Source organism: Bos grunniens, chromosome 4 (assembly GCF_055505025.1).
Source record: "Bos grunniens cultivar Pamir isolate PY7600 chromosome 4, Bosgru_T2T1.0, whole genome shotgun sequence".
NCBI lineage: Eukaryota > Metazoa > Chordata > Mammalia > Artiodactyla > Bovidae > Bos > Bos grunniens.
In genome coordinates, this window is record NC_141168.1 from 76,741,456 (window position 1) to 76,756,535 (window position 15,080).

General features: G+C 38.0%; 1 protein-coding gene across 1 annotated transcript in view; it reads left to right on the plus strand.

Moving 5' to 3' along the window:
- Positions 1–162: 162 nt before the first annotated feature.
- RSBN1L (round spermatid basic protein 1 like) overlaps positions 163–15,080 on the plus strand; it is an 87,172-nt gene continuing 72,254 nt past the window's right edge. Inside the window, exon 1 of the mRNA XM_086397113.1 lies at positions 163–747. Within this exon, the coding sequence (XP_086253239.1) occupies positions 183–747 (565 nt within the window). The 5' untranslated portion in view covers positions 163–182. The remainder of the gene's footprint in view (positions 748–15,080) is intronic.

Below are 15,080 nucleotides of genomic sequence, written 5' to 3' on the forward strand. Positions count from 1 at the left end.
GGCGATTCCCCACACAACTTCGGCTAGAAATTCGAGCTTTTGATTGGTTCTTGGAGATATCCCTCAGCGTGGCTCGCCCAATGGAGGGCCAGACCGCTCCGCCCCTTCCCCGCCCCCCAAGGAGAGCCCGCCCCTGCCCCGCGCCCGGGAGCGGAGGAGAGTAAATACAACAGGAGCGCAAAATGGCGGAACCGCCGAGCCTAATGCAAGGCACCCCCGCCGCCGTCTCGGAGAAAGAATCGTTTGGCAAACTGCAAGCCCCATCCCGGGACCCGCCGGGTCCTCTGTCCGCCAAGAAGATCCGGACTGAGGAGAAGAAGGCGCCGCGTAGACTGAACGGAGAAGGAGCGAGCAGCGGTAACAGCAGGCAGCTGCAGTCTCCCGCCGCACCTTCGCCTCAGAGCTATGGCAGCCCTGGGTCTTGGAGCTTTGCCGCTCTGTCCGCTGCCCCCTCCCCGTCGTCTGCTCGGAGCAATTTCTCCTTCTCCGCTGGCACGGCCGTCCCCTCCTCTGTCTCTGCTTCCTCCTCTCAGCCGGTGCCGCGCAAACTGCTGGTGCCTCCTACGCTGCTACACGCTCAGCCTCACCATCTCCTGGTGCCCGCCGCCGCCGCCTCGGCCAGCGCCAAGCCGCGCAGACCCAAGGAGAAGCGAGAGAAGGAAAGAAGGAGGCACGGTCTCGGCGGGGCGGGCGAAGCTGGCGGGGCCTCCCGCGAGGAGAACGGGGAGATGAAGGCGCTGCCGCGAGGTGGGTGCCGAAGCCGGCAGGGGGGAGGGGAGGGCGCCCGGGGTCCCAGGCACGAGCTCGCGCCCGCGGGGCGCGGGCTGGGGGCGTGCGGGGGCCGCGTGCGCCAGCCGGGAGCGGGCGGGGGGCTTCCCGTTCACTGCAGGCTGTTTTGGGGTCCCCGTGGGGACAGGAAATGGAGCCTGTAATTTCGGTCGCAGAGTGGGGAATGGCCGAAACTCATTTTCTGTATCGTTTTTGCCTGCTAGTTAATGCGCGGCAGGGTTTGTAGAACTCGATCTAGAGGACCCGCCTGGGTGTGTTTGGCTATGGAGGGAGATTTGAGGGAACGGGATCGGGAAAGGTTTAGTCTTGTAAAAGATGTACTTGATTATTAGACCGTTTAGACATGGTCACGAATTTATATTTGTGACACTGGCTCCCAACGCCAGAAAATCCTATCAAGAAAAGGGGTGTGGAGAGCATTGGCGTCAGCTGGAAGCTACCAGAGGCCTGAGCTTTTCATCCCTATTAGGGAAATGAGGTAGTGTGCAGGGCCTGGAGTGTGCTGTTTCATAAGGTACCCTCCCTCCACACTCCTCTCCCTTGAGTATTTTGAGTGGTCCTGTTTGAAATACCACCCTTCAAAAAGAATTTTCAGCCATATTCTTTTTTTTTTTTCCCTTTCTTGCAGCAAGTGATAAAATCAGGAACATTGACTTTTTTTGGGCCAGACCATATACTTGGCTGCAGAATGTTTTAGCATCAGAGAATGGCAGATTCTTTACTCTTTATTTTTTTTTTTTAATTTATTTTTAAATGGAGGATAATTGCTTTACGCTCTTGTGAGAAAGGCACATTCTTAAGCAGTCTTTGCAGACAGGACTACACTGTCTTCTTTTAAAATGTAGGCTAAGCATATATAATTTTCAGAAAGTATTTTTGTAAAATAGTCCCGTTTAGCCATTTCATGCACAATGTTTTGAGAGTGGTACACGTGGAGACTGGTTGAAAATTAGGTTTTTATGTGATCAAAAGCTGAAAGCATGTAATGATCTTTATTATAAATGTACATTGGTACACGGTATTGTCAAAGTATGTTTTAGGAAAAAAACGAAATGTCAAGCACTTTTAACATTACTAATCTAATGGTACCTTAGATCATGAAAAGTTCTCTGTATTTTTTCACAGTTTTACAAAATGCTGCACATGAGTATGTAACAACAGTGTTACGTCGATGGTCTGCCTGTAGTACATTTTTGATATCTCAGCATAGCCATCAGGTACTCTGGCACAAGATAAAGGATCTCACAGCTTTGGAGAGTTTTGTTTCTAGAAAAGTGGTTTTGAGGATGGGATTTATACTACTTTTAGTCTGAGATTTTAGGTGATTTTTGTTTTAAAGCAATTTTGTTTGAATAATTATGTTTAAAAGTTGAAAGTGCCTGGAAGTCCGCGTTTACAGCTCAATATTAGTCTTACTTGTAATGTGTAAACAGTGTAATTGCACTTCTAAGTTTTTTGAGGAAGTGAATATGGATATGACATGGAATGGCTGAAAATAAATAAGCATTCTTTAATAATTCTGATTCAAAAAATGGAGCACATAAATCACTTTTAAAGTGAAATGGCTGTTAAAGAAAATGTTTTCTAATCTTAAATTGCATTTAGAATCCTCTGTTGAAGGCTATAGCTTACATTGTTAAGCCTGAATATAAGCAATGATAGCTTTTACATTAAGATGTTTTTTCATGATTTATAGGTTTTTTGAGTAGTGACTAGATAGTAACACTATGGTAAAATTTTCTTCTCTTTCTTGGATGGAAATGCTGTTTTTATAGAGAAAAAACTAAGTCAGTGAGGAGGATTGCTTTTAGTGTCTTGATGGTAAATTTCATGATGAAAATCTGATCGAGCCCCCAAACTCCATTAAACAATTAAGCTCCTGTATTTATTAGTAGAATTTTTTTTTTATAAGTTTTCAGTCAGAACTGCTGCATTTTCACATTGGCTACCATTCCAGCAGAAGTTATTTGGATTAAATGAAAGTGTGTGTATGTGTGTGTGTGAAAAGTAGGGCATTTTAATGTTACTTGAGTCAGAAGCATGATTTTTTTTTAAACCCTTTATAAAAGATGGGTCAGTCCAGATTGAGGACATATCCGTTGACAGCATATCTGAAAGTTAAAAGTGATGGACAGGGGGATTATAAAAATTTACCAGTCTAGGTCCATTAAGTATAAGGACTGATGCCTCACACACCTAAAAACTCTGAGGCCATCTTGTCATAGTGCTGGAGCTGACTTGCATGATAGCCTGAGTCATCAAGTAAAAGTTAAATTTCTTTCTTATAAAAAGTGGAAAACATCGTAGATTTTTAAAACTATGAATAACCAAGTTTTGCTGTATAAAGACGTAATCTACTAAAGAGGTCACAGCCCATTTTCCTGTAAGACTGAATAAATTATTAACTGATAAGTGTAGAAGATAAAAATGAATATTTGCTGGTGTCCGCCATTTAACTTATAGCAAAAAATAGAACAGGCATATTACTAGATAGTAAGCTGCTTTAACTGAATCTGGTAACCAATAAAACTTGTATTAATTTTCTGATTTTTGTTAGCATTTTTGCTTTGCCTTTATTAACTTACTTCCTTAAGAATGACCTTGCAAAGGATCCCAAGACAAAATCAGGGCATTTCACTAATTTTTTGCCTTGAAAGTGTAGTTACAGAATTTAATGAAAATAGAGGCTTTCCTTAGAATTGAATAATTTGATATATGTAAATATCAGTGATTTTAAAGGGATAGATGTTCAAAGATTTTTCAAACTAGGCTTTTTCTTTATCTTTCTAATACTCTTATTCTGCAATTTTAGATTAAATTCAGGTTAAGAGTATTCTTATATACTCTTAACCTGAATTATTCTGACCAAATATTTGTCACTGGTGAGATAGTAGTTTACTGTGATTTTTATTTTATCGTGTAACCTTTTGTTTTCCATACTTTGTTTTTTCATTTGCTAAGGTTTGTCTCTCTCTGCCCTCTAGCAGCTCTATAAAATGCTTCTCAGTACAATTTTCCACATGGTCAAATCTGTCAGATAAACTTAGCAGTTCCATTTATTCCTGTAGTCATCCCTTCTATAGCTGTCTTTCTTCCCGCTTTATTCTGGTTTGTTCTGTGTTTAAGCCTGCCTCAAAGCTGTCATCTTGGGACATTCTGGGAGTTTGTTTCACTTTTGTTGAGTCCTTTTTTCCTGGATCCCATGCCTTCCTTTTGGTTTGTTCCTTCATTTTGGCTTGGGAAGGTTTATTTCTACCCTCACACTTGACGGTTGGACTGTTGAGAGATTTCTGTATTGGAAATTATTTTCCCTTAAAAGTTTGGAAGTGTTACCTTATTGCCTGGCTTCCAGTATTGACGTTGAGAACTTTGATCTCCAAACAGCTGTCATCTGTACTATTTGGGAGATTTCAATCCTTTAACCAAGTTTTAAAATTTCAGATGTCTTTTTTTAAAAAAATGTTTTATGAACTCTTCTCTGTCCGTATTATAGCATTTTATTTCTTTTTCACAGGTACAGCATCTTCTGTTACCTCTTCAAGGATATTAATTACAGTTTCTTTGGCATGTTCTTCCATGCCTTGCATTGTATCTGCTTCCTCTAACTTTTTTTTCTGTTTGTTTTGGTCTCTTTCTTTTTGCTCAGAGCTTTCTTCAGATCTGTATGATCCTTAGCAGTCCTGTATAATCAGGAGAATGATTGAAAGCTCACTGGGCACGCATGAGCATGTGTGAGTGCCCAGTCACTAAGTCCTGTCTGACTCTTTGCAACCCATAGACTGTGTAGCCCCCCAGGCTTCTCTGTCCATGGGATTTTCCAGGCAAGAATACTGGAGTGAGTTGCCATTTGCTCCTACAGGGGTTCTTCCCGATCCAGGGATTGAATCTGTGTCTCTAGCATTCGCAGGCAGAATTTTTTTTACTGTTGAGCCACCTGGGAAGCCCTCTCATAGCTTAGTGACTAATGAACTCCCTTGTTTTTTATCTTTTCTTTGTCTGTTTTCCTCTAGGTGGTGGGTAAGAAGGCTTTTTCAGTTTCTTCCTTCATTTTTCTGTTCATCTATATAAATGGGATAATGGAGAGAGGAGAGGATTGGCAGAAGTAATGAGTTTTGATGTTAGGGTTCTAATGCCGGATATGAGAAGAAAGCTACAAATCTCACTGATTTATAAATTTTCAGTTTATCTGCTTGTTTTCATACCAGCATGTCATTTTTCCCTTTTTCTGTGTGTGGCATCCCTGAGACTGGAGCCACACTCTTTATTCAGTTTTGCGGAATACCTCTCATTCCCTTAGGAGTGTGTGTGTGAGGGGGAGAGGGGCGTGTGGAGAGGTGGGAGGGTGAGGCAGTATGGTTCTGTCATCTTGCCTCTCCCAGCACCTCAAATTTCTAAGCCTTTCTGAGGTACTGTGGTGTAAACAGAGTTGTTTCTTATTATTTCTTTCTATAGGGATTTGTATTAACCTTCTTTCATTATGCCAGGTCATTTATTCCACCATCGGCTTTCTATCTTTGTAAGTTGTATTTCAGGTTACAATTATAATTTCACATAGTTATATTAAAAATGGAATTTATATTTTAGAATTTTTTTTTCTTCCCTTTATCGTTAGGGTCTGTTTTTCAAGAAAAGATCTTAAATTTTAGCCTTAATTTTGATTTGTGCCTATTTGTGGGACACTAGTGAAATGACTTAATCTTTTTGAGCTCATACTCTTCTGTTACTATAGATATTCCTTTTCACAGTGTGAAATTACATGAACCTGGCATATTGTAGGCATTTATAGGGATGTTAGTCCCTAACTCTTCTTTCCTATAGAAGACATTGGAGACATTTAGTTTCACTTAATTCATGGGTAGGTATAACCTATATAGTTTTCCCATTGGTATCCAGGTTTCTGAGAATTTTTGGTATTAGTATGAGCCGTACTAACTTGTTCAAAGAAGTTTATATTTCAGAAGTTTATATTACAGTTAACAGTAACTCATTCATTTTTCACCATCCTCAAATGAATTAAAAATTTCAAATTATGGAGAAGGCAATGGCACTCCACTCCAGTACTCTTACCTGGAAATCCCATGGATGGAGGGGCCTGGTGGGCTACAGTCCATGGGGTCGCTAAGAGTCAGACACGACTGAGCGACTTCACTTTCACTTTTCACTTTCATGCATTAGAGAAGGAAATGGTAACCCACTCCAGTGTTTTTGCCTGGAGAATCCCAGGGATGGGGGAGCCTGGTGGGCTGCGATCTATGGGGCTGCACAGAGTCGGACATGACTGAAGCGACTTAGCAGCAACAGCAGCAAGATAGCTAGATTAAATACAGGTTCACCAGTGTAATTTAAATTCCAAATAAACAAACACATTTCTATCAAAAAAAAATTTCAAATTACAGATAAACTATATAAATAGGATATTGAAAAAATAGTACTTGGTTTTAGAGTAAATCAAGATTGCCAGGAGAAATATCAATAACCTCAGATATGCAGATGACACCACCCTTATGGCAGAAAGCAAAGAAGAACTAAAGAGCCTCTTGATAAAAGTGAAACAGGGGAGTGAAAAAGTTGGTTTAAAACTCAACATTCAGAAAACTAAGATCATGGCATCTGGTCCCATCACTTCATGGCAAATAGATGGGGAAACAATGGAAACAATGAGAGACTGTTTTTGGGGGCTCCAAAATCATTGCAGATGGTGACTGCAGCCATGAAATTAAAGACGTTTACTCCTTGGAAGAAAAGCTATGACCAACTTGGTATATTAAAAAGCAGAGACATTACTTTGCCAACAAAGGTCTGTCTAGTCAAAGCTATGGTTTTTCCAGTAGTCATGTATGGATGTGAGAGTTGGACTATAAAGAAAGCTGAGCACCGAAGAATTGATGCTTTTGAACTGTGGTATTGGAGAAGACTTTTGAGAGTCCCTTGGACTGCAAGGAGATCCAACCAGTCCATCCTAAAGGAGATCAGTCCTGAATATTCATTGGAAGGACTGATGCTGAAGCTGAAACTCCAATACTTTGGCCCCTTGATGTGAAGAACGGATTTGTTGGAAAAGACCCTGATGCTGGGAAAGATTGAAGGCAGGAGGAGAAGGGGATGACAGAGGATGAGATGGTTGGATGGTGTCACCGACTCAATGGACATGAGTTTGAGTAAGCTCTGGGAGTTGGTGATGGACAGGGAGGCCTGGCTTGCTGCAGTCCATGGAGTTGCAAAGAGTCAGACATGACTGAGCGACTGAGCTACAGTAAAAAGAATTCTGATGAAATAATTGTGGCTTCTGTAAAATTTTTGTGTGTGTGTCATTAAGGAGAATTAATAATAAAAGTACATTCTTACCAACAAAAGTAATTTTTTATTTCTTTAAACATTATTTTAAATACTTTAAACTTTATACATATTATTTTTTTGAATTGTAGGTTGAAAATATTTAACTTTTTATCATGAAAAAATTTAATACTAAGGAAACCAGAGCCATATGTCTTCTGGGTCTATCCATCATCCTGTTTTCAACAGTTACCAACAATTTACAATTCATGCTTTGTTACTTCTCCTCTACTTCTGTTTGTTTTTTGCTCAAGTATTTTAAAGCATATGCTGAATATATATCATTGACCCCCAGATAATTAGCATTGAATTTTCTTTTCATTATAGAATAATGCTTGTAAAATTTCAACAATTCAGTATATATATTGGTACTTTAAAGAGGGGCTTCCTAGGTGGTGCTAGTGGTAAAGAATCTGCCTGCCAATGCAGGAGTCCTAAGAGATGTGGATTGGATCTCTGGGTCAGGAAGATACTCTGGAGTAGGAAATGGCAAGCCACTCCAGTATTCTTGCCTGGAAAATTCCATAGGCACAGGAGCCTGGCGGATTACAGTCCCTGGGGCTGCAAAGAGTTGGACATGACTGAGTGACTTAACAAATACTTTAAAGACTGCAGTTTTCTTCCACTCCCAAACTATCAGAAACAGTATTTCAGTATCTCCTGAAATAAATAAGCTTATGTATTTTTTAGATTCTTTTTCAAAAATTATTTTTCAAAATGCTAGTAAAATACACAGAACATGAAATTAACATTCTTTTTTCTAAATTAATAATTTAATTTTTGGAGGCTAATTACTTTACAATATTGTATTGGTTTTGCCATACGTTGACATGAATCTGCCACGGGGGTACACGTGTTCCCCATCCTGAACCCCCCTCCCATGTCCCTCCCCATACCATCCCTCTGAGTCATCCCAGTGCACCAGCCCCGAGCATCCTGTATCCTGCATCGAACCTGGACTGGCGGTTTGTTTCACATATGATATTCTACATGTTTCAGTGCCGTTCTCCCAAACCATCCCGCCCTCGCCCTCTCCCACGGAGTCCAGAAGACTGTTCTATACATCTGTGTCTCATTTGCTGTCTTGCATACAAGAGTTTTAGTCATACTTAAGTGTATAGTTTACTGCATTAAGTACACTCAAATTGTTATACAACTACCACCACTGCACCAGCCATTTTCAGAACTTTTTTCTTCTTGCCAAATTGAAACTCCATACCCTTTAAAGAATTACTCCTCTTTCTCTTCCCCACTGCTCACCCCAGCCCCAGCCCACCACCATTCTACTTTGTGTCTGTCTGAATGTGATAACTCTTAAGTACCTCGTATGAGTGGAATCGAAGTATTTGTCCTTTTGTGACAGACTTACTTCATTTAGCATAATGTCTTCAGAGTTCATCCATGTTGCAGCATGTGTCAGAATTTCCTTTCTGAAGGCTGAGTAATATTCCATTATATGTATATAACACATTGGGTTTATGCATTCATTCTTTGATAGATGCCTGAGTTCTTCTGTTTTTTTGGCTATAATGAATAATGCTGCTATGAGCAGGGTGTACAGATACCCAATTGAATCTCTGCTTTCAATTCTTTTGGGTGTATACCTCAGAAGTAGAATTGTTGAATGCTATAATAATTTTATTATTATTATTGTTACATTTATATTTGCCCATAAGTATTTTTTATATCAGTCGCACCATTTTACATTTTCATCAGCAGTCCCCAGATGTTAGGTTAGGTTTGTTGTTTTATTGTTGTTATTTTTAAGGTTAACTCTGTAGTATCTGAAAACTAAATAAGTAAGAAAACAAACTCCAATAACAGCTAATTGATGTAGATACTTGCAAAGTCAGTGTGCATTCAACCACATCAGTATAGGGGGAAAAAAAAATGAGGGGTTTGGTGGGAGAAAGAAAAGGCTTTTACTGAGTGCTTATCGGGTACCATGGTGTTAGCTTAATATTTTTCCATTAATACTTGGAGATTTGTTTATCTTTTTCAGAATTGCATAGCTAATGTGTGAAGAATTTGAATCAACCCTGTCTCTGCTAAGATCTGAGCCTACTTTTTTACACAGTTAACTTGATTTTTTTTCCTTTTAGACTGTGATAACAGGAAGAGAGTAAAGATGAACTTTATTTTTACAAATTATTTTTCCCCTAACTTTTTATTATGAAAAAATTTAGAATTCAGAGAAGTTGAAAGAACATGATGATATTGTATAGTTTTCCTTACTGCGTTCCTTCTGTTAATATTTTATCATATATTTTCACTGAATCATTTGAAACTGAATTGTAGACATCATGACACTACATTCTTAAATATTCCAGCCCTCATGTCCTACAATTAACTACATAACCATAATAATAGAACAGTTAAGAAACTTAATATAGCCAGTCCATTTACAAATTCTTCCAATTTCCCTCAAACCCCTCATTGTACTGAAACATTTTCTGTTTTCTTTTTTTAATCTAAAATTATTCTGGTTACTTTTTTATATGATAAGTTGACTTTTTGAAAATACTAGTTTAAGATATTTGTTATAGATTTTTCTATTTTTATGATTTTTAAAGAGTTGCTTTATTGTGGTAGTATTGAATTTGTTCCTTTGTATTTCTTATAAACTGAAAGTGAGGTTTAAAGGCATGATTGATTTCAGATTAAATAGATTTGGTAAGAATATTTCACAGATGTGCTTCGTATTGTAGCCCATCAGGAGGCCTGCAATATTCAGATTTTGCTGTAAGTAATCATGTTACATTTAATCACTTGGTTGAGATGACCAGTGTCACCATTTTAATCGTTTATTTTTCACCTTGTATTTAGTTTATAATCTGTGGGGTGAAACTTTGCAAATACTTACTTTGCCAATTGTCTTTTACCTAATGACTTTAGTATTACTTCATGATCCCTGCTTGAATTAGCCATTTCAGTTCAGTTCAGTCTCTCAGTCGTGTCCAATTCTTTGTGATCCCATGAACTGCAACACGCCAGGCCTCCCTGTCCATCACCATCTCCCGGAGTTTACCCAAACTGATGTCCATTGAGTCGGTGATGCCATCCAACCATCTCATCCTCTGTTGTCCCCTTCTCCTCCTGCCCTCAGTCTTTCCCAGCATCAGGGTCTTTTCAAAGGAGTCAGCTCTTCACATCAGGTGGCTAAAATATTGGAGTTTTCAGCTTCAGCCTCAGCTTCCAATGAACACCCAGGACTGATCTCCTTTAGATGGACTGGTCAGATCTCCTTGCAGTCCAGGGGACTCTCAAGAGTCTTCTCCGATACCACAGTTCAAAAGCATCAATTCTTTGGCACTCAGCTTTCTTTATAGTCCAACTCTCACATCCATACACGACTACTGGAAAAACCATAGCCTTGACTAGATGGACCTTTGTTGACAAAGTAATGTCTCTGCTTTTCAATATGCTATCTAGGTTGGTCATAACTTTCCTTCCAAGGAGCAAGCGTCTTTTAATTTCATGGCTCAGGTCACCATTTGCAGTGATTTTGGAGCCCTAAAAAATAAAGTCAGTCACTGTTTCCACTGTTTCCCCATCTATTTGCCATGAAGTGATGGGACCAGATGCCATTTTCCTAGTTTTCTGAATGTTGAGCTTTAAGCCAACTTTTTCACTCTCCTCTTTCACTTTCATCAAGAGGCTCTTTAGTTCCTCTTCACTCTCTGCCATAAGGGTGGTGTCATCTGCATATCTGAGGTTATTGATATTTCTCCTGGCAATTTGATTCCAGCTTGTGCTTCATCCAGCCCAGTGTTTCTCATGATGTACTCTGCATAAAAGTTAAATAAGCAGTGTGACAATATACAGCCTTGACATACTCCTTTTCCTATTTGGAATCAGTCTGTTGTTCCATGTCCAGTTCTAACTGTTGCTTCCTGACCTGCATACAGGTTTCTCAAGAGGCAGGCCAGGTGATCTGGTATTCCCATCTCTTTCAGAATTTTCCACAGTTTGTGGTGATCCACACAGTCAAAGGCTTTGGCATAGTCAATAAAGCAGAAATAGATGTTTTTCTGGAACTCTTTTGCTTTTTCAGTGATCCAGTGGATGTTGGCAATTTGATCTCTGGTTCCTCTGCCTTTTCTAAAACCAGCTTGAACATCTGGAAGTTCACGGTTCACGTATTGCTGAAGCCTGGCTTGGAGAATTTTGAGCATTACTTTACTAGCATGTGAGATGAGTGCAATTGTGTGGTAGTTTGAGCATTCTTTGGCATTGCCTTTCTTTGGGATTGGAATGAAAACTGACTTTTTCCAGTCCTGTGGCCACTGTTGAGTTTTCCAAATTTGCTGGCATATTGAGTGCAGCACTTTCACAGCATCATCTTTTAGGATTTGAAATAGCTCAACTGGAATTCCATCACCTCCACTAGCTTTGTTCGTAGTGATGCTTTCTAAGGCCCACTTGATTTCACATTCCAGGATGTGTGGCTCTAGGTGAGTGATCACACCATTGTGAATATCTGGGTTGTGAGATCTTTTTTGTACAGTTCTTCTGTGTATTCTTGTCACCTCTTCTTAATATCTTCTGCTTCTGTGCGGTCCATACCATTTCTGTCCTTTATTGAGCCCATCTTTGCATGAAAAGTTCCCTTGGTATGTCTTATTTTCTTGAAGAGATCTGTAGTCTTTCCCATTCTATTGTTTTCCTCTATTTTTTAGCCATTTCATTGGGGGTTAAAATGATGCCAAACTATTTCTAAATAAAAAATAAATTAGTTTTGGGGGTGGTAAATTCAGAGTAAATTGCTACTCTTATATTTAGGTTAAAATTTGGCTGTCTATTTTTATATACTTTGGGTGCTTTGTGTGCCAAGGTAAATACTGTAAATCCGTCGATATGAATAGAATCTTATGGTAAATACCTTTCTTGAATTCTTAATTCATAATAGTTTAAATTTTGGAAAACTGCTTTCAGAATGCTTTTATTTAAATATTGATTGTTATCATCTGGTTACTGTAATTGATAATCTGTTACAGTATTGGTAAATGAACCAAAAATAAACAGCCCCTATTGACTTTATAAAAATTATTTTTTAAATTATGAAAGTTTGATAACACATTTACAGGAAACTTGGAACATACAGAACAAAGTTACATATAGTTCCAATATATATTACAATATTTTTAAGTAGACAAATAAAGATTTTTAGTCGGAGTTTCAATATCAGACTCTCCAAAGGTAATAGATATGAATAGAAAAGTAGAAGGATATAGTAAAAGCACTGGGACCCAATTCAACATAATTAAGATGTATAGAATTTTCACACAACAGCAGGATACAAATTCTATTCAAGTTCCCATTGACTGTAAACCAGGAGACACTGGAACATATCCAGGGACATAAAGCAAGGTGCAAATATTTCATGGTCTAAAGGTATTGATATCATACAGAGCCTGCTTCTCATATCACTGTGGAATTATGTTAGAAATCAGTATCAAAAGATATTTGAAATAAACCCACATTTTTCCAGCAATGTGACATTTACCCAGAGAGATCTTTGACTTAGCTATTGAAAAAAACCTCAGTAAAGTTAAAAGACCAAAAACCACAGTGGGTGATTATAAAAATGAAAGCATTTAAATGTGAAATTAACACCAAAGATGCTTAAAAAACCCATGTGTTTGGAAATTAAATGTCCACCTTTAAATGATGTCTGTATCTAAGAAGCCATAACAAAGAAAATCAGAAAATGTTTGTAACAGGATAAAAATGAAAAGAGTTTTATCAGCATTTGTTGCATGCAGCTGAAGCTGCTCAATGCAACTAAATAAAATGTGGAAACTTGGTCAAGTTATGAGAACAAAATAATGGACAGTAGCATAAAAAGTTGTGAAATTTGAACAAAATCTGGAGTTTAGTCAGTAATACTATATACATCTTAGTTTCCTATTTTCCAGATGCACATTTGAGTTATCTTGGAATTTTCTGAAAAATAACAAATGCCCCGGTGGTGGTGGTGTTTTTTTCTCTAAAGCTCCAGATGTGATTTCTAATGAACAACTCTACTTAAAGGCAATTAGACTATGATGAGTGTAGTTTGTTTGCCTTTTTCCTTTTTATATTTAGTGCTTGCATTTCATTTAGTTTATGTTTTCCAATTTCTCTGTCTTTTTTGTTCTTTTCAAGCCTTTATCAAGTATAGTAGAAAAGCCTTGTTTTTTTAAACATAATAACTGTAACATTAATAGGGTTAAATATATATATTTCAAAATTATAATCTCTATTCCATTATGTCCTCTTTGGGTTAATATGAATTGAGTATATGCCTATATGAGTTCCTGTTTATTAATTTGATTATGTTAGTTCCTTCACAACAGCTATTGTTTTAGCCATTTTATGATCTTTGCCTTGTATCTGATTAAAGAAAGTAAATAGTACTTTTTCATTAAGAAATTACTTTTATCTGTCCTCTTCGCAGTGTAAATTTCAGTAGCTGTTCTTGTCAGCTTTTTTAAAGAACAGATATATATATTTTCTTTACATATTATTTAATTCAGAGCCACTTTGTCTGCTTTGACATGTGAAGTAATATTCTGGAAAGCGCATGTCCTTGATTTATTTTCTGGCATAATTTGCTGATGAACTTTATATCTTAAGGGAATAAATAGCATTTTTCAGTTTTCTCTTTTGAGGATAATGAAAATATCAGAATTAATAAATTCTGTCTGCCTTTTTTGAGACAGACTGCAAGCTGATGCAATGCGTACTTAGGTGCAATTTGAGCTAGAATATAAACTTCTTGAGTACAGAAACAACAGTAATAAGGACAAGAGTTACCATTTATAGAACTATACTTAGCAACTTAGAACTATACTGTACTCTCCAGGCAAGAGCACTAGAGTGGGATGCCATTGCCTTCTCCATACTATACTTTACATAGATTTAAATTTTACATTTTTAGAGTTTAGTTAGATAGTAACCTTTTGAAAGTGCTTTATGGAAGCTCAGAGTAAGTAACTTGCTGAGGAATATAAAATAGGTCTTTAGATAGTTTGACTTCAAAGATGTAGCTCTAAACTACTGTGTAAACTGTGTTTATGTTTTCAATATCTCCTTGATCCAGAATTGTACTTTGCATTGTTGAGATAGTTTGCCAAGTAAATGAACTGGGTTTTGATGAAAAATTGTTTAAGTAGGAGGATAATATATTCAAATTGGTATTTTAGGGACATTAATTTGGTAGCATTGTATAGGATGGGTCAGCTGGGAAAATTAGAGTCAGGAATATTTGAGACAATTGTAGTAGAGAATTGAAGTGACTTTAGTGGTAAAATGATTGATACTCCTGGACATGAAAAGGCAAAAAAAAGTTTAAGAGGGAATGTGTGATAGGACATCATGGTTTTCAAATATATAGCAGGATTTACATGTTGTTATATGGTTTCAGATGAAGAGAATGAGCATTTATTGAAAAATGTTGGGTACCCCTGTAACAGAACTGGTCCACAAAGATGAATGTGAGTTTAAGATGCAGGCAAGTACCCTGTTAGAGTTCTGTTATCAGATGCATCTCAAATTAGTAGTGAGTCCATGAATAAGGTTTAAAAATGTTGTTACGCAGATTGGAGAGTTTGTCCAGTTAGCATGTGTGTGCTTTTGTATATGTACATGGAGGGCTTTTTCTGTGAGGAGTAAATAATCTAAGATCATTAGATCTCAGGTAACCCGCTGTCCAGTTTTGAAAAGGCTTCTGAAGACCCCAAGATTAGACATGGTCCCTTTACCTTTACTCTGGTCCTCAGTTTAACCATTTACGTTCCATTTGTCCTTCCCCTTTTAGCCTCCCCTGCCATTTTCCTTATCTCTGCTGTAGCCGTTTTAACATTTGCTTTAGTTTTTACAGTTATCTTTTTTACTTAATGTAAAACCGTTTTACAGTAATCTCTCTGGCTTTGTTCATGACCCTGTTAGTTTTCTAGTGTCTCTTGTTGGCACTC